This window comes from Chiroxiphia lanceolata, chromosome 3 (genome assembly GCF_009829145.1).
Source record: "Chiroxiphia lanceolata isolate bChiLan1 chromosome 3, bChiLan1.pri, whole genome shotgun sequence".
NCBI classification, from domain to species: domain Eukaryota; kingdom Metazoa; phylum Chordata; class Aves; order Passeriformes; family Pipridae; genus Chiroxiphia; species Chiroxiphia lanceolata.
This window is the reverse complement of record NC_045639.1, coordinates 113,660,402-113,680,223: the sequence shown is the minus strand read 5'-3', so window position 1 is coordinate 113,680,223 and position 19,822 is coordinate 113,660,402. Positions and strand designations below refer to the sequence as shown.

The following is a 19,822-nucleotide window of genomic DNA, read 5'->3' as shown; positions in this document are numbered from 1 at the left end:
ATGGAATGGTTTGGTTGGAAGGGACCTTAAAGCTCATCTGCCATGGGCAGGGACACCTCCCACTATCCCAGGTTGCTCCGATCCCCGTCCAGCCTGGCCTTGGACAGTTCCAGGGATGGGGCAGCCACAGCTTTTCTGGGCAACCTGTGCCAGGGCTTCACCACCCTCACAGGGAAGAATTCCTTCCTCCTAATATCCAATCTAAATCTACCCTCTCAGCTTAAGGCCTTTCCCTCCTGTCCTGTCAATCCATGCCCTTCCAGCTGGGCTTCATCTTCCCACATTTCCCATGTCCACAACACAGGCAGCTGCTCCGGAGGTCGTTACTTGTGGCTGCCTTCATCACAGGGAGTGGAGGAGAAGGTTATTTGGAGGAGATGATTTATCTGGTGTGGTTTAGGCACATATTTTTTGGTGAGTTAAATTGTATACTTTGTGCAGCTGGCCCAGGGATATGACATGACTTGGCTCAGGATTAGGTTACGGTTTCGTAGCATGTGCAGAAAAGAGTTTCAGACTTTCTTTTCTACAGCTCCAGTAATTTCATCCGTAATCTCCTGGTCTCTTGAAGAGTGAGGTGGACCAGAGATACCTGGAGTGATCCTCAGTCAGAGTGATCAGCAGCACAAAACGGGCCCAGAAGGGAAGAGGAGTGACCTTTCCAAACAAGGGGAGCAGGAGGGAGCTGTCACGTGGAGACTCAGCTGTCTGAGGGGAAGTGAGAATCCACAGCACAAAAGCTGGTTTAAAGAAGCATTTTGTTCTAAAGAGCTTTGTTCTCTGTGTGCATGACAGCTGCCTTTTTCTTTTTATTTGTGCTCCATGGCAATACCTGGCAGGTGACATTTGGGGTGATAACATCCCTGCCACATTTACCTTCGTGGAGAGATGAGTAATGTGACTCTAAGTGGAGCACAAGTGTCATAACTCTATTGCTATGCCAACTGCCAGTATTCCCTTTTCCTTGGAGCCCTGCCTGGTGAGATGACAGGCTGCATATGATGGGTTTAGATGGTATCTCAGTCCTAAAACCATTCTCCCAACCTTTTGTTAAAAATGTGCAGAGCTGCTGTGAGCAGATTTGTGTCCAGACCCCTGCTATCTCCAGATAGCTAAACTCACTACCCCATTTTGAGTAAATCCAAAATGTCACTTTGTGGAGTTTTCCCCTCTCCCTTATTTTAATCCTTAACTATTCCAGCCATCGAGGTAATTCTATTTAAAACAGATTTACTAACACTTTTATAGCAACTGCATTTTTATTGCAATTTTAAAACAATGTAAACTGGCAGTCTTCACTATTTGAGGGTGAAAGGCCCTTTTGACTCTCAAAGAAAACTAGAGTGGTTTTCACTCCAGGCTTCAGAGAGCTTTAGCTCTCTAAAATACTTTACTAAAAAGTTGAGAGATCAACAGGAGAACCCAACTTAGGTTCTCAGAAATTCTCTTCTGTGAGTTTCATTTCAACATCCAGCAGTTGTGAAGTTGAGTTTGGTGGTGGCCAAAAGGGCAGAGGGAGGTTAGGGAAGAAAAAAGTTAACAAAATAAGGGTGGAATTAACTGGTTCTATGGAAAGGAGGAGAGTGAGTGAAGGAAAGGTGAAGACTGGAACATCCTTTTTGAAGCACAGGGTCTTCAAGTCACCTGAGTATTTAACTGCTCCTCTTGTGCTTCAGGTTCTGGGAAGAGATTACTAGGGAAGGCTCGAAGGAAGTCACGGTAGTTTACATAGTCTTCTCCACAGGAACAATAGTCAATGAGCTGTGGGGACAAAAAACAACAAACACCATAAAGAGTTGGAAGAAGCTGCAAAATCGAGGGGTTGTTTTAGGGGAAAGTGCCCAGAGGTACTACTTTTGTGTCAGAGCAGGAGCTCTTATTCCCCTGTTGGAAGAGCCTTGGTAGTCCTGATTCACAGGTAAACTTAGAATCATAGAATCACTAATGTTAGAAAAGACCTGCAAGATCAAGTCCAACCATCTAAGAGTTGGACTTGATAGTCTAAAAGTTGGACTTGTTGATCTGAAGGTCCAAGTCCAACCTTGAATGCCTATAGATGACACTAATCTGTGCAAGAAGAGCTAAAGTGTTTGAGTCTAATCTTGATTTCCTTCTGAGCATCACGACAGTGGCAATAGACCCACAAAAATACAAAGCATGGCCACAGACTTGACACAGGCCATGGGAAATCTTCCAGCAAGCCCTGCCAAAAGTGGGATGGGGGCTGTGTGTCTAACTGTCCCTGTTCCCTGGTGTCACTTTGGTGAGTGCACATGGCATGAAGGGGAGACACAGATAATTGAGCTCGGAGACAGCCCGACTAATGAGCCAGTTCTGGTGTCCGTGCCTGACCCTGCATTGTGTTACAGAGCTATAGCCTTTGAGTGCTTAAGGGGAAGAAAGAGGGCTTTTCTTTCTTTAATTGCATAACTAATCTCCTTCTGACACCCAGGGAGATGGAAAAGGTCTAATATCACAGTTCCTTGAAAGGATTCTTCTTCCCCTTGTCGCCCAGAGACAGATTCACCGGGGTTTGCTCTGGTGTGACTGACAGCTGTGCTCCTCTCCAACCCAGGCAGCAGTTCACACTCTGCCCTATGTTTAATTTATAGCCCTGCCACGCTCCTGAGGGCTCTGGGAACACTGGTATTAAGATTTCAAGAGAGAAGAGGGATGTTTTTAGTGTGTAAGCCCTAGACTGGGGTTTCAAACATAGAGGTTTAGTTTAAGTTGTCACAGGTTCTCTAGCTAGTTTTAGTCATGTCACTTCCTCTCCCATTCTCAGATGGAGCAGGAAGGACCCACCACACTGTAAATTCCTCAGGGTGGAGGGAGGTTGATGAACTCTAAACAGGAAAGCCCTGGGTGCTGGCCGGGGCCTTTATTCATCCACATTCAGAGACACAAATCCCCTGCCTGTGCACCTTTCTAGCCATGGCTGGGATGCTCAGACTTGGCTGGTTTAAAAAATTTGTTATTTTAGCAAGGGAACTACTCCCTCTGGTTTCTAGATTTCTCTAAACTCTGAGTCTGCCTTTACTGGCCACTAATCTACTGCCTGTTATATGATGCTAAGGAAGCACCCTTGCCAGTCATATTCCTGAAAGGATCCTCCATATGTGCTGCATGAATTCTTCTCTCAGTTTCCCTCACATTTTCTGCTGTGCAGACTGTGATCTCCACGTGCTGTTGCTCACAATCCCCAGCTGTGTCAACCAAGTGGTTATGATTTGAATTTCTTTCTTTCTTATTGTTTAATTTTTTGGGACAATACTTAGTTCTTAAACCTTCAGTTGCTGCAAAATCCAGAACACCTCTAAGCTTTCCTAAGGCTCATTCCCTAAGCACCTCAGTGTCATCTCTACTCATTCCCAACTCTGCTGGACAGACATTCCATAGGTCTGCAGTAGCCTATCCCTGATCTCTATCACAATGTAACACCTCTTCTGCTTATCCAAGACCTGAGCCAGCAGGAATGTTCAGGCTTCACATGACAGTGCAGCCAAACATGGGGGGCAACCTGGGTAACATTTCTTCCCCTTCCTTTGAGGACAGCAATTATTATCTGCTCTAAGACACAGGCTCAGTCCAACAGCTCAAAAGTCTTTCTAAACTGGGACTCTATTGCCCTTTTCTTGAAGCTGTTCCTCTTTGTAGGACAAAGCAGCTGTTTAGGGTTGGTTTTTATAAAAGAGATCATTTGGAAGAACTATAGGAAGGAAAGCAGAACACCTCTTCCTCCTGACCTTTTTAAGAAGAATGGTGCTGGTTGGCACTTCCAACCTATCACAAAGGTCCAAAAATATTCCTTTGTCCACAATTCCAGAGCCATCCTTGTCACACTGATGAAATGCCTCATGAAACCTCCTGGTGTTCAAGTAGCTGTGACGGAGCTTCAGCTCTTTCTGAACCTCCTCAATTAAGTCATCCAGGGCCTGCTTGGGGATGTCACTGCAGAAGAAAGGAATAACAGGATTTCATGTAAAAGCTGATTCTGGCAGCCTTACTGTGACACTTGTGTGAACAAGGAGCATTTCCCTGTGTGTTCCACAGTCCTGGGAACTGTGGACAACTCAAGTTTCAAGCAGAGCCCCTGAACTACCATGATATTGCCTCCAAACAATGTTCTGAGGGAACATGGGTGTTACTGGGTCACACAAACTGGGTCCAGACAGCTAAAAAAGAGGTTGTAGTCTAGGCTCTGATGGGCTGATAAGCAAAGAAGGAACAAATGTCAAAAAAAAAAAGACTCCACCAACCACCCACTAAGCCTGCAATGATCAAGTAGCTCAAATTGGCAGCATCTGTTACAGTGAACTGATGCCTTTTGGGAAAAGGTGTCCCCCGCATCCCTGGAAGTGTTCAAAATCAGGCTGTATGGAGCTCTGAGCAACCTGTTCCAGTGAAAAGGTGTCCCAGTCCACAGCAGAGGGGTTGGAACTAGATGAGCTTTAAGGTCCCCTCTAACCTAAACCGTTCTGTGATTCCATGATCTGGCTGAAAGTGTCTCTGCTCATGAGCCAGAGCTGTCCCACAAGAGTTTTGGGTCAGCACCAGCCACGACATTTTATTGTACACACTTCACCCCCTCTGTATGTGTCCAAACACAGGCTCTTGTAGCTGAATAACCAGCAGAGCAGCCAGCCTATGGAGGCTGCTGAAAATGCCCTTAGATGTCAACCCTGAGTGTTGTTTAGCCCCACAACGCCATCCTTTGTAGCCTACTTGTTGACAGTGTCCTTTACTGCCTTCCGTGGGCGAAAATGATCCCTCAGGGACTGCAGTGTTGTTGCAGGGAAACTCTCTGCGTTTCTTTCCAAGTAATTAAGCACATATTCGTCAGCATCAGTGATAACAAACCTGTGGCCGAACACTGGGGAAGAGGCATTAAAGAAAGAAGTGTTACTTGTGTTTCAGCATGGGCAAGTCCCTTCGTCCAGGAGGGAGCATGATTCCTCTCCTGTGGCTGGGCTCAGCTTTGAGCCAGCTCTGCTATTTGTTTCACTTCTTGAAGTAAGAATAGTTTCACTGATTCAAAGGTTCAGACATTGACAGTAACAGAATTATATCAGTGTACACCACCTGCTGATCTGGAAGCTCAAATGTGATACCCAGAAGCAACAAATCCTTCAAGCAAAGGAAGGGATATGCACTGTCCATGCAATAAATGTCATATTAGAGCAGAGTATTATCAATCCAGGCTGGATTTTACCTTCAACTGTAGAGCCAATGGTGAAGTCAGAGGGCTGAAAGTATATAGGATCCTCTGGAGTAGACCCTGGCTTGGCAACTCTGGTCCTTTTTAAGTATTTGCCTCCAGGGATGCCAGAGTTTCGGATTGGGGGTTCATAGATGCTGATTGTGTCATCAGAGAGGAAATAAGAGAGGATGAAACGACGATTTCTGTCCTCAGGGACTGGTGATTCCTAAAGCAAAGGTAGTAGGTTTGGAAAAGAACATTTCAACCAGGTTTTCCTTTCCTGGGGTGCTCAGGAGTACCTGGCAACCCACTCATAAGCACCAAGAGCTCACAGCTTTTTTTATTGCTGACTAAACAAAGCTCCTGGTGTGCTGACATAGTGTAACAAAGCCTTAGACAGCACTCACTATATGAATTTCAAAGATTATGTGCTCTACTCAGGGTAACAGAAGCAGAATTTGGGCTGCAGTGACCAAGTATATTCAGTGTTTCCACTGACTGAATAACACAAGAGAAAGGAATATCCTATATGGAATGATTCATCCCAGAGAGGCTGTAAAATTCAGTATTAAAGTTACATTTTTTTCATTCTACTGAGTGCCTGAGAGAGGTTGGTGCTGCTTCAGCTCTTAGTCACAGGAAGTCACTCCCCTGACACACCAGTGGGTTTACTTGCCTCCTTTAAAATTAAGTGGATCTGAACTCGTCAGCTGTGACCTTTAGGGAGCTCCTGCACAATAGGGAAAAGAAACCAGCCCTTTTTCACCCAGAGTGTTTGGAGAGGGCAGGCACCAGGCAGCACAGGAAATGCCATTGCTACTGCTGGACGTGCCAGAGGCTCCTTGCATAAACCAACTGGAAAGCTGGCAAAAAGGCCAGGGCCTGGGTGCTCTTGGAAAACACCGGACTCTCCAGCTTCTACGCTGGCACTTGGCTGCTCTGCTAGGACAGCTCCTTGCTGGCTGCTGCATCCAGGACTAGCCTGGAGAAGGGCAGGTGCTGGAGCCAGCAGCAGAGACATCAAGCTCTGGCTTGTGGCAGCAGTTTCAGGCAGGCAGGGGCACAGTGCCCAGTGCAAGGCTGTTCCAGTCAGGGCCATCTGTCACGTGCCGCTGGCAGTGGGAGTTTTTCCATAAATGGCTGTGGGTTTGTGGCGTGTCTGGATGGTACTTTCTGGCTTTTTTTTTTTTTTTCCCTACCTTCTTGTGGTGCTCATTGTCACAGTGAGCACACAGTAACCCCCTGGCATCCCTCAAGGGACACTCATGTTGGCTTGGGGAACTCTCTTCTCCCACTGGCACAGAGAAGAATTTGCCAGCAGCCTTGTCTGAGCAGGCTGCTCCTCCCACCCTCCTGACTCTACCACAGAAGCTGGCACTGTTCCACCAAGGAAAGCACTTACCAGGGCCGCCTGGTACCGCAGGACCTTGAGATCATTCTCCAGCATCTTAATAACATCTTTCTGTGGACGCTTTGGAATCAGGCGGAGGCAGTTCTGGAGAGAGTCTTCAGGCATGCCAAAACCATTATGGGGAGGAATTACCTGCATCCAGAGGAGATATCAACCATAAACAGCTGAAACTGAGAAGAAGACAAAGTTTGCAAGACAGCTTATCAAAACCTGTCTAATTTGGAAGGAAATCTTCAGTCACTGGGTAGCAAGAGCTGTGACAATCTGCCCAGTAGAGATGCTACTGGCCTGGTCATGTGTTGGATTTAATGAAAATATAAGAGGATTAGAAAAATCAGAAAGCCAGGTAATTTCTCTGAATAAAGACACTATGGCTATATTATAGAATCACAGAATGATGGAATGGTGTGGGTTGGAAGGGACCTTAAAATCATCTAGTTCCAACTAAACCTTCCTGTGCACAGGAACTCAACCATCTATTTGGTTACACTGGTAACCTAATCCCCACCATGTTTATGCTCTAGGCCAATTGACACTCCAAACCATTCCTAGGCTCAGTTTGGGAGGTAACAAGCACTGTGATCATCTCCAGTAGGCAGTCTGGACTTGGTAAAACTGTTTTGGAGAGTGAGGAGAGTTTAGTAGTATGACTGCAGCAAGATTTTCTATTTTATATCGATTATGACCATTCTTGCCTTGTCTTCTTCAAATTACTCGATTTTTTTCTTTAAGTTGAACTTGTTTTCTATAGTTTCTCACTAAACTGAACCTCTACTTCATTTTAAGAGCTTATACCAACTACTGCTTTCCTCTCTCCCTTTCAGAAATTGTTTGCAGTACCTGTGGAACTTTTTCGAGTGGTTTCTCACTGATTTGCAGTGGCTGGAAGTCTGTGATCCCAAATTTTTCCCGATAGAAGTTTTGTGTGAACTTGTCACAATCGTAGATTAAGAAGGTGCGTCCAAGGAGGGTGATGGTTTTGCCAATAGCAAAATCTCTGGGTGAGTACCACTCAAGTACCTCCTCATTAGTGATCTCCAGCACACAGCTTGGGAAGCCCACTGAGGACAATGGAGCAAAAGGAAAAGTAAATTAATCAGGTAGATGTTAACATTTCCAAGTGAAAAGGAATATAAAAGCAAGCTGTATAAATAGCTCCAGGGAGCTGTTGGCACTGCTGTCCTGCCACCGTTTCCCAAAAGATAAAGAATTTAGTGATCACTTAAAGAACTTTGACCATAAAACAGTGACACTTGGAGCGTTCTCAGCCAAGTTTCTCCGGAGGCAGTGTACCTCTGGCACAGCCACCATGGATGTGTCCACCCACCAAGGCTCTTTAGCCCAGACAGGTGTGCCAATCGAAACTTACTTTTCTTTTCTGCGAGGGTTTTGGGCAAGCGCTGGCGTTTCATCAGGACTGGGAATGGGTCTCTCCCATCATTTCTACTGTACACTTCCCGAACCTCCACTGTGTCATCTGCCAGGAAGTAATGGATGATGCAACGATGCTGGTCACCAAAGGGGTGGTTTGTGTCATCCCATATGGCGTAGAAGCGAAGGACCTGGGGTGGAGAAAAGAGAAGCAGACAATCATGGATCTGAATCATCTTTTGATGCCAAGAAATCAAACTGCTCACGCTGAGATGCTCAAGAGTTCCCCAAGGTCCAGCTCCTGAACAGGCAGCCCGATAGCCACCAAGGCTAAACTGGCAGTAAACTGAAAGGTATGGCCCAGCTTACATCCACATAGCAAAACTGCCTCTTCCACTCAAAAAAGGGGGAACATCCAAAATAGCATCTAGATACAACCCTGGCCTGTGCTAACCCATAGCTGATGGCCAGGAGATGTTTGGTTGATAGCTGGCCAGAGACAACATGCAGAACTTGGGTTGTATCCCAGCCCTGGTTCATTTTCTAGTATGGATGTAGTCCACAGGGTTCCTTAAACTGTTGCTACATGAAAAGAAGATCCAGAGGAGCAGGGAGGCCAGTGTTAGTCGACTGTGTGCACAGGGAGAACTCAGTCAGAGCAAGTAGTTTTGTTTGTCTGAAGTTGCCTGCTCTGGCACCTGGCATCAATGTTTTGGGGGAAGAGAGGAGTGGACGTAGCAGAACCATTCGTAATAGAGCTGCATCTGGATGCTAAATTCCAGAGGCAGGTGGCTTATCTCATCCCAACAGAAAGCAAGAGGGTAATGGATAATCTGCAATCTAAAAAGGAGCTGGCAAGAGTTTACAAGGCACAAAGCCCAGAAAAAAAGAAAAAGTCTTGTTTCTCACTAAAGCCAAGAAAGGAGCAAATCTGGAGTCTCTTCAGCAGTCTGAGGTGTTTTAGAATGAGGGAGGTTGCAGACTTGGATTTCAATGGCACATATAGTCTGTAATCACAGAATCATCTAGGCTGGAAAAAAACTCTTAGATCATGGAGTCCAACCTTTGACCAACCTTGACTTTGTCAACTAGATCATGGCACTAAGTGCCACATCCAACTGTTTCTTGAACACCTCCAGGGATGGTGACTCCACCATTTCCCTGGACAGCCCCTTCCAATGTTTAACAGCCCCTTCAATGAAGAAAATATTCCTGATGTCCAACCTGAACCTCCACTGGCACAGCTTGAGGCCGTTTCCTCTCATCCTGTCCCTTGTTCCCTGGGAGCAGAGCCCAACCCCTATCTGGCTCTACCCTTCTGTCAGGGAGTTGCAGAGGCTGAGAAGGACCCCTGAGCCTCATTTTCTCCAGGCTGAGACCCCCCAGCTCCCTCAGCTGCTCCTGGTGCTCCAGCCCCTTCCCCAGCTCCTGAACATGCTCCAGCCCCTCGATGTCTTTCCTGAAGTGAGGGGCCCAGAACTGGACACAGGACTGGAGGTGCCTTACGAGTGCCCTGTGGGTAATCCCACAGTATGTGGGTAATCCCACAGTATGTGGGTAATCCCCAGCTCTCTCACCTTTGTGTCGTAGGTCAGGAACTGCCAGAGGGGGTCAGGACCTGCTGGCACGACGGGCTTTTGCACAGGCGTCCGGCGCTGTTCTATGTAAGGATCCGAAACCAATTGCTCTGGAGGGTTCAGTACAATTCCCTGGCTCTCCATGAACACCTAGGAAGGTCATCTGAGGTGTTAATGTGCCGTGAGTTCTGAAGGTAAGAGGTGACTAGAGATTACCGGTGGGCAGAGGTGAGGGAGGTCAGAATACTGCAAGGTCATTCCTCATAGAGAACTCTACTGCAACAACAAATACATAGATGACAAAGATATTTGTTTAAGCTACTTCTTAGCTTTGCTTACCCTTTAATCAATCAGAGCAGTCCTGTCCGCAACATCCTAACTCAGATTTCACTGGAGCACAGTTTTCCTTGGCCTTAGGGCTTTAAATAGAGGATAACTGCCAGTTGGTCTCTTTTATGTAAATGAAAAAGGTTAAATAGGTGTTTAAACAGATGCAGTCAGCCTAAATTTGCAAGAGACTTAGGGCTGTGTCAGACAGTGGAAGTTAGTGTTACCCACACTAGGCCCACCGAGACCTCCCAGGCATGAGGATATGTGTCAGTGGCAGCTTCATTCATCTTTCAGGAGTACTTTTCCCACAGAAAGAGTGCAATCTGCTTGTTTATGAAGGGCTTTCTTGCTTACCTTGGATGCATGAACAACCTCTAGGGTGTTACTTGTGTACTCGTATCACTCACTCAAAACAACCTCTGAAGTCAATGGACTTGTTCCCTTTTTGGCCTTGGGAATTGGCCCATGAAAATATTCAGCCCAGGAAACACCCATGCAAACTTTTCCAAGGGGGATGTGGGATCCCCCCGAAGACTCACAAGGCAGGTTCACACTTTCAGACTCACTATTTTCCGGTCTGGAGAGTGCAGGTTAATCATAAATAGACTGGTGGCCTGGAGATGTAGACCCATGTAAGCTCATTCCATGTTTTTCATCAATATTAACATGAGGACCAGCTCTTCATTTGATGTGAGTTGACTTTAACAGTCCTCCAGTTTCAGCACAGCTGGCCCCACAGCCACATATACACCAATTATTACATGTTTGGGAACATTCCTGGGCATTGAGGCCAACTGGCAAGGAAAAGCTTGGATCTAAACTCTCACAGCTTCCAGAACAGGTTGACTGCACGTAACTCACCTATTGAGAATGGTCCCTGGAGTATTCTAACTCCTGGCTTGGAAGAATAGTAGCTGAACAGGACTGAGATTATCCTGGGGACAATCTAACAGGATACCAGTGTACTGGTAATTGTTATAACTTGTTATTGGATCATTATTATCTCATTTACTGGCACAGAAATAGCTAGAAATAGAAAGGCAGGCAGTGAGTAAGCTTTTAGAAAGGTCAGTTCATACCACGATTCCCAACCCACAGATCATGGCTTGGCTGTGGATGGGTGCAGAGTTATTGATTTTATTCCCTTCCCCTGCCCCTAACAGAGGAATATTAAATCAGAAAATTTCCTAATTTCCTTCTCATGTTTGCACAATGTTTCTGCACCCAGAGATGAACTTGGAATTTGTACTGCAAGGAGAAGTCCTGATGACAAGGGGTGGATTCCCAGCAGTCCTGGGGCTAAAGTACAGAGCAGTTCACATGCCCTCAGCAAATATCATACCTTGAACTCTGCATTGGCCTGAAGAAAGAAATCTGCACAAAAAGCAAAATGAAAGACTGTGAGCTACAGATGCAAGCTGCTGGACTCTAACAGGTCTGTCCACCTGTAATTCCCAGGATTCTTTCTGTCAGTGTTCTCTGTACCAGCAACCCACCTTGGTGAAGGAGTCGCAGTCGACTAAGCGGTACGTCCTGCCGTACATGGTGATGTTCGTGGCCAGATTCAGGTCCTTCCAGTGGTAATAATCCCCCTGGTCATTCTTGGGCACCCGGTGGCGTCTCATAAGTTTGCCTTGAATGAGCCCAGAGTTCTTCACCACAGGCTCTATGACACACATGCTGTCGTCTTCCAGGTAGTAGTAGATGCCCACCTGGCGGATCCGGTAATGCTCCTCTGCAGAGGTAAGAACTTCTTCCTTGAAATAGGCATCGAACTTCAAAACCTGCCCAAGGGACAACATAACAGAGGGAGAGAGAAAGAAACAATTTGAACACCATGATTAGTCTATTAAGAGCAATAATTTATTTTTAATTTGCTCTGGCAGTGCAAAGTTACTGGATTGTGTTCTACAAAATCATCAAACACAGCTGAGGCCAAATCTGTGAGTGATGGCAGAGGCACCGTGAGGGCTTTTATCAAGACCTGCCTTTGACAAATTTGCATGCATGGGACAGGTGTAAAAATACAACCTTTTCCCTACTCCTCCTTAATCACATGCTTATTTCACCTCCTGCCAGGTGCTTGGCTGTTGACAGTAATTTACTTTACTGACATACGTTACTCTTTATCTGTCAGCTTTACAGCCCCTGCTTTAGGGAAGTTATCAAGAGATTTTAATAAAAAGTTCAGCCACAACTGAGGATTTTAAAATCTGCGTGGCTCATCATTTCAAGGCCAGGTTGAATGGGGCTCTAGGCAACCTGGTCTAGTGGAAGGTGTCCCTGCCCATGGCAGGAGGGTAGGAACAAGAGGATCTTAAAGTCCGTTCCAACCCAAACTATTCCATGATTGTATGATCTGAAGTCACATCTATTCAGCACTGACAGCAAAGCCTGATCTGTGCTGGGGAAGCAAGGAAATTAATCAGCCAGTCCCTGTGCTTGGCAGAAGTAGGAGGAATATTCTCTCCAAGATCATTCAATGCCCCTAAGAGGATGTAGGTGGCCAATCAGGCCTTGCATACCCAGGCTACATCAGCAGAGAGGCCTGGATAATGAAGGGATGATAAAGCCAGCAAGTTCCTACCAGTCAGCAAAGTGCCCCACAAGGGACCAGGATGCCCCCAGCAGCACTGGGGCCCCTGATGCTCCTCTGGCTTGAAGGAAGGGGCAAAGAAGGATCTGACAGAATAAACAGCAACATATATATCACTCTGAAGGAACAGCCTCAGCAATTAACACGGCACATCTGTTCCCCAGCCTGTCTCACAGACGGGCTGAGGGTTGGCTGGCTCCAGACTGCTCTCCCAGCCCTGGCAGTGTGTGGAGCCCTGCACGTGTCGAGCTCTGGGAGCCTTGCACAGAGCTCTGCAGCCACTGCTCTGTCCGTGGCTGCCAATTGCAGGATGGGACACTGGAGCATTTAAAATCAAGGGTCAGCTCAGGACTGCCCTGAACAGACACAGAGCCACCTCCTAGTCCAATATAATCACCAGGATGTAACTCAGGAAGTACTAATGGTGCAGCACAGGTTGGGACACGCTGTGATGACCAACACAAGCATAAATAGATAGACCACAGTCAGACTATCAGAGTCCCCACTGCAGACTGATGTTTCCAGTCAAAGCTCAGTTACAATTTCAATACAGTTTTGGAAACACAAAAAGCCAAGGCTGTGGCTTACAGAGCAATAGTTATAAACTGGAGCTTTTCAGAGTTAATCAAATCTCTTTTCCAACCCTGCTGGAAATGCTGGAGTATAACTTGCAGGGAATGTCTTACATCGTTTACGTATTATAATCCTCCTCTCTAGCAAAGAAAGCCTCTTTCAGTCTGGGGTTCAGCTGTCTCTGACTAAGGGCTATGGCATCTGAAAACTGCTGCACACAGTCTTGTGAACTCTGGAGCCGAGTGTTTGTGTCTCCGAATTTGGCCAGTGATATTCCTGGAATAAGCTTCTTTATACCTGTTTGTCAAAAGCCACGTATGACGGCATGAAGGGTGGAGGTGGAGACTTCTTGGCTGGCCCGTAGGTCAGGGTGGGTCCCTTTGTGCATAAATCATCCAGCTGATCTTGAGAGAGCAGATTTGGGAAGATCGTCTCCCCGCCAATCCCCTCCCTTGGCAGCTGGGAAAAGGCATATCCATTTCTGAAGCCCAGTGTGTGGGACCGATGAAAAGATGTTCTCTGTGGAAAGAAATCCAGCTGTCAAAATACTGCATGAACTGAGTAGATACAGCTACTGAAAGCACAGAAAACCAGTCTCTCTCCCCTACCCCAGCATTTTATTATAAACTACTGCAGCAGCTATTTAAAATCAAATTTTACACTTAGACCAAGGAGGCTGAAAAAACAGTAAGTGGCTGGATGTACAAAGTATGACAGTGGACTCAAATCCTAACACTGTCACAGATTCCCCAAGAACTGAAATCAGTGAATTTCCCTATTGCCACCATATTCAGTGCCTAGAATGGGGTGTCAGCACTTTATGTGGTATTGATCTCACAAACCTTTTGTTCCCTACTCTGTTTTTCAGCAGTACAGGGCACCATGGGACCTCAGTTACTGCCTTATGGTGCTCCCTTGACTGTTATGCACTCTCTGTGTATTCTGTTGTTATTTATTTTGTTAACCCTCTCCTGGGCATGATACAGGATTTTCTTTGCTGGGCTAAATCTTGGTGTGTCATGCTTACAGAACTGCAATTATGAAACCTACTAAATCACATTAGTTGTTTTATCACCTCTCTCCACAGTCACAGAATCACAGAACAGCTTGACTTGGAAGAGACTTTTAAGGTCATCTAGTCCAACCCCCTGCCATGGGCAGGGACGGCTCCAGGCCCCATCCAACCTGGCCTTGAACTTCCAGGGATAGCACAGCCACAGCTTCTCTGGGCAACCTGTGCCAGTGTTTTACCACCCTCACTGCAAAAAACTTCTTCCTTACACCTAATCTAAATTGACTCTCTTTTAGTTTAAAACCATCATCCCTTGTCCTAGTGGTACAGGCCCTACTAAAAAGTTTGTCCACATCTGTCTTGTGGACCCTTTAGGCACTGGAAGGGGCTCTAAGGTCTCCATGGAGCCTTCTGATCTCCAGGTGAACACCCCCAGCTCTCGCAACCCGTCTCCAGAGCAGAGGGGCTCCAGCCCTCGGAGCAGCTCTGTGGCCTCCTCTGGATTCTCTCCAGCAACTCCAAGTCCTTGTGCTGTTGTTCCCCAGGGCTGGAGGCAGCTCTGCAGGTGGGGTCTCACCTGAGGGGGCAGAGGGGCAGAATCCCCCCCTCCCCTGCTGCCCACACTGTGCAATGAGTCCAGGACACAGGGGGTTTCTGGGCTGGGAGTGCCCATGGCCGGGGCATGTCCAGCCTCTCACCCACCAGAACCCAAACTCCTTCTCCCTAGACTCAGTCAGAGCTGTGAGTAGAACCTGATCTCTGTCAGCCAGTCCTGCTCTTCACTACTGAAGAGTAGGTTCAGACCTGAGTGCCATCGAGCCATTCCACTTGCTGTAGAACTCACCACACCTGGTACATCACCTGCACTCCTGAAAGCCTGGCTGGTCCCACTGGGCTTTCAACACTTCATGCTCCAGAGAAAGCAGGAGAAATTATGAGTCTTTGACAATAAAACCCCTTGACTGCTGCCAAATAAAACAGAATTGTATGCATTTCTAGTGCTGAAAGAACAAGTTTCAGCTCCTTTTCCAGCCCCAGACTTGCACTCAGTCCAACCTCAGGCATATGAAACACTTCTTCTCCACCCCCTACCTCGCCCCTCGTGGTTAAGCCTCTAATCTTATTTATACCTTCAAGGCCCCACTTGAATTTCACATAATTCCTTGTTTTCTCTTTAAACTGCTACTGCAGATCTTGCATGGAGAGAGCAGTGAGGAAAACAAGTTCAGATGAAAATAACAGTTGACTAAAGACACGCTAGCACAACATCTTACAAACTGCCACAGAACTGCCATTTCCTTCTGTTAAATACATCCAAAGGGAAAGCTGTGGGGAAAATATTCAAGGAAAACCAGGAAGTTTGTCTTTCATTTGAGCAATATCAGTGTTTGCCAGAAGTGCACAGGCTTTTAAGGGCCCACAGTTGCCTAAAAAAAAAACCTCATAGAGACCCTAGGCTCCTGGAGCGGATAAGCTCTCCCAAGTGAGCCTTGGATGCCAGATAACATCTCACAGGATCAGGTGACTAATGGAAATTTAAAAGGGAAAACCCAGAATGTAAACTCCTAATCCCAGTAGCTGCCAGTGCCTATCTGAAGAAATTGCACTGAATTAAGTCCTACTTTTTGCCAAGTCTATAACACTTCACACAAACACCATTCTCTCTCCCAGTGTCTGTGTTTCCCTGTCCCATGAGCACTAAGCAATAACGACACTGTTTATTTGATCACAGAGGTTTCCTTCAACACCTCTCAGCATTCATTGGAAAACAAGTGTTGTGATGCCCATTTTAGAGACTGGAAAATTGCAGATTTCTGAGACGTTATAAATGATCTCAGGGAAATAGTATTATTATCTGATAATAATTCTGAGATGACCTTTATTACTGCATGGTTATTTGTTATGAGTAAATGACTCCACTAACTGTTGGAGAACTCAGTTGTCAAAGACTGAGGCCAGATTGGATGGACTTGGAGCAAGCTGGTCTATGGAAAGTGTCCCTGCCCATGGCAGGGGGTTGGAATGAGATGGTCCCTTCTAACTCAAACCATTCCATGATTCTATGATAAGTAATTTTTATATATGAAGCTGAATGCAGCCAGGAAAGTTTCACTGTCAGAGATGCTCTCCAAGGAGCCCGTAAATCCTTGGTGTGCCCAAACCAGGCATGAAATAACCCCCTTTTGGACATTTTGTGGGATGTTTTCGTGCATCCAAGAAGTAAATGGGAGTACTCAGGGAGTATCAGTTCTCTCATCTCAAGAGGACGTTGGGAAGATTTGGGGTTATCAGGTCCTTAGTGTGTGGGTCACTGGGAATGGGGAAAAGGAGAGGTTGCCTCCTCATTTAGGTATCAAGTGCAGAGGATGAGGATGAGACTGCTTATTGCAGGGAATCTGCGAGCACCTCCTTGGGATGATCCTGGAGGGTGTGGTGGTATCAGTTCTGTGGTGGGATACCAGTTCCCTCATCAGGTTATCAGGTTCCAGACCTGGACCACCAAAGATTCAGTTCTCCAGGCAATACCAGGAGAGCATTTTTGAAAGTATCAGATGTTTGGAGGAGGGAGTTTCAGGAGGGTGTTGACTGACCAGGAGATTGGTGACTTCAGGGTACATCTGTCCCTCTAAGGGGGGTGGGTGGATGCAGGACACAGTAATATTGGGATGATTTGAGAGATTAATTCCTAGAGGAGGACTGCTTGAAGTTTGGACAGTGTGTGTACTCCTGGGTATTTCCGGATGAGTGGGTATCAGGTGAATTTAAGGGTCCTGGTTCAGGGCAGTATCACAATGAGTTGAAGGTTCAAACACATTCCTTTGGGGAAACTGAGATGGTTCAGAGAAACAGCAGTTTTCCTGAGGGAATCAGGTTTCAAGACTGTAAAGTGAGTCTGGGGATTTCCCTTGGGGTATCACATGAACTGGTCAGAGAATTATTGGATGGATTCAGGGGGACTGGATTTCCATGGGGTGAGTTTGCAGACAGCTGTTCTGCAGTTATGGAAAAAGCTTTTGGAATCTCAAATGAGGCTGGTGTGTGTGTGTGTCCCCCTCCAAAGCTATCAGAACAAATTCAGGGTTATAAGACGGGTACATGATGCAATGGATTCCTTGGGGACAAGATTAAAAGCACCAAGACCCCTGGAACACACTTGCAATTACAAGGGAGACTGGGAGAACTTAGGGAGTACCAGATCAGCTGTGAGTGGGCTCAGGGAATACCAAGGGGGTTTAGAGCATTCAGGTCCCCCAGAAGTGAGTTCAGCAGGGATCTGTGGGCTTTGGGAAACACCAAGTTCCTTGGGGAGAGTTCAGTGGATATCAGGCCTGCTGGGGAGCATCAAATGAGGTTACAGGGCACCAGGTTCCTTGAGGGTCACATCACAGGGTACCAGGATCTGGTCAGTTTGAGGGGTACCACGTTCTCAGGACATGGGTTCACACAACACCAAGTTGCCTCAGGGATATTTGGTGAATTCAGGAGGTACCAGGTCTTTCCAGGGAATTACAGGGTGGTCTGAGGAACAGGATGTTCCCTTGGCATGGGTTCAGGGGGTAACATGTCCCCTCTACTCTGCTCTTGTGAGACCCCACCTGCAGTGCTGCATCCAGCTCTGGGGCCCCCAGCACAAGGAGGATGTGGAGCTGCTGGAGTGAGTCCAGAGGAGGCCACAGAGATGCTCCAAGAGCTGGAGCCCCTCTGCTTTGGAGACAGGCTGGGACAGCTGGGGGTGTTCACCTGGAGAAGAGAAGGCTCCATGGAGACCTTAGAGCCCCTTCCAGTGCCTAAAGGTGCTTCAAGAGAGCTGGAGAGGGAGTTTGGACGAGGGCCTGGAAGGACAGTACAAAGGGGAATGGCTTCCCACTGCCAGGGGGCAGGGTTAGATGGGGTATTGGGAAGGAATTGTTGGCTGTGAAGGTGGTGAGGCCCTGGGGCAGGTTGTCCAGAGAAGCTGTGCCTGCTCCATCCCTGGAAGTGTCCAAGGCCAGGCTGAATGGGGCTTGGAGCAACCTGGGATAGTGGAAGGTGTCCCTGCCCATGGCAGGGAATTCGAACCAGATGATCTTTGAGGTCCCTTCCAACCCAAACCATTCCATGAATCCATGAATATTAGTTGACTTCAGGGGTACCAGGTCTCCGGGGGAACTAGAGGAGGGTCTGAGGCAGTACCACATTCCCAGGGGGTGTCTTCAGGGGCCATGAGGTCCCCCGACGAGTCTATGGCGCCCCTGGTCGAGAGGAGTCCCTGGGACGGGGGAACGGCGGAGGGGACAGCGGGCGTGTGCGCTCACCGTGGGGTCCCTGACGGCACAGCCGGGGAGGAAGGGCAGACCCGGCCCCGGCCCCGGTCCCGGTCCCAGGGCCGGTACCGGTGCTGGTCCCGGTCCCGATTCTGATTCCAGTCCGGGTCCTAGTCCTGGTCCTAATTCCGTTCCCGATCGCGGTCCCGGCCCTGATCCCGTTCCCGGTCCCGGTCCCGCGCTCATGGCGGCGCTCCCGGCCCGGCCCCACCGACGCGTCTCCACGGCAACCGCCGGGGCGCTCAGTGCGCATGCGCGGGCCCTTCCGCGCGCCTCACTCCGCGCCTGCGCAGTTAGCGCCACGGTCAGCGGGGCGGCCGTGTCAACGTTACGGAGGGAGGTGGAGGGGCCGGACCCTCCTTACCCGGTACAGCGGGGGCGGTTCGGCCCCTGCAGTGTGGAAATAAGGACACAGAACGCGTTAATCCTCTTTTACTTGGGATTTTCGCCTCACCGCGTCCTCATAACCTCCTCACAGTCTCCTCACAGCCCCTCACATCCCCTTCAAAGTCCACTCATAGCCCCTCATAGCCCCCTCACATCCGACCTTATATCCCCCCAAAAGCCTCTCACATCCCCCTCACATCCCACTCAGAGCCCCCCACGGCCCCCTCACAGATCCCACAGCCCCTCACAGGCCCTATATCCCATCACAGCCTCTCATAGGCCCTATATACCATCACAGCTTCTCACAGCCCCTCATAGACCCCATATCCCCCCTCAGCCCCTCACAGCCTCATAGCCCCTCACAGCCCCCCATAGCCCCCTCACATTAAAATATCTTGGACTCCAAAACGGATGGTGGCATCCAGGCTACTTTTTTGGGAAGTTTTCCCTGCCCCGTGCAGTGCCCACGGTGAGGAGTAGCCACGGAGGGTCAAATCCATACCTAGAGTGCTTGAAACATTTTAACAGAAGCATTTGTGCTGGTTTATTATGTATATAGTAGGTATATGAGCTGTGTAATAGTGGGGGTTTAATATGTAGCACTGATATAATCCCTCTCTTTCAAACATGATTTTTATCTCTGAAGGAAGGGGCAAAAGCAGCAAGGAAAAGGTGGTTGTGCAAAAGCACTCCCAAATGCAAGAGAGAAAAGAGAGCTAAATTCATTGCCATGGAAGAGCAACGTTTGTCACCCAAAGAAGTTGTGGATTTCCCATCCCTGAAGTGTTCGAGGCCAGGTTGGACGTGGCTTGAGCAACCTGGTCTAGTGGAAGGTGTCCCTGCCCATGGCAGGGGGGTTGGAATGAGATGATCTTTAAGGTCACTTCCAACCCAAACCATTCTATGATTCTGTGATTCTATGGAAAAAACAAAATAAAAAAAAAAAAAAGAGGTTTTTTGTGAGTCTTTCCCTTGTTCTCTTTATCAGCAGTACACAAGACGAGCCAGGCTGCCATCCAAGGGCAGGCAGCAGATCGAGGGTTTTGTAAGCAGAAGTTAAG

General features: G+C 47.7%; 1 protein-coding gene across 1 annotated transcript; it reads right to left on the bottom strand.

Annotated features, from left to right (window-relative positions):
* Positions 1-1,240: 1,240 nt before the first annotated feature.
* EFHC1 (EF-hand domain containing 1) lies at positions 1,241-18,624 on the bottom strand. Its single transcript, XM_032684407.1, has 11 exons — positions 18,366-18,624; positions 13,356-13,577; positions 11,386-11,673; positions 9,560-9,709; positions 7,981-8,173; positions 7,452-7,672; positions 6,603-6,743; positions 5,213-5,426; positions 4,726-4,873; positions 3,747-3,951; positions 1,241-1,761 (listed from the first exon to the last, which is right to left on the bottom strand). The coding sequence occupies exons 1-11, from the start codon at positions 18,558-18,560 to the stop codon at positions 1,636-1,638; spliced, it is 2,103 nt and encodes a 700-aa protein (XP_032540298.1). The 5' UTR covers positions 18,561-18,624; the 3' UTR covers positions 1,241-1,635.
* Between the last annotated feature and the right edge of the window lie 1,198 nt (positions 18,625-19,822).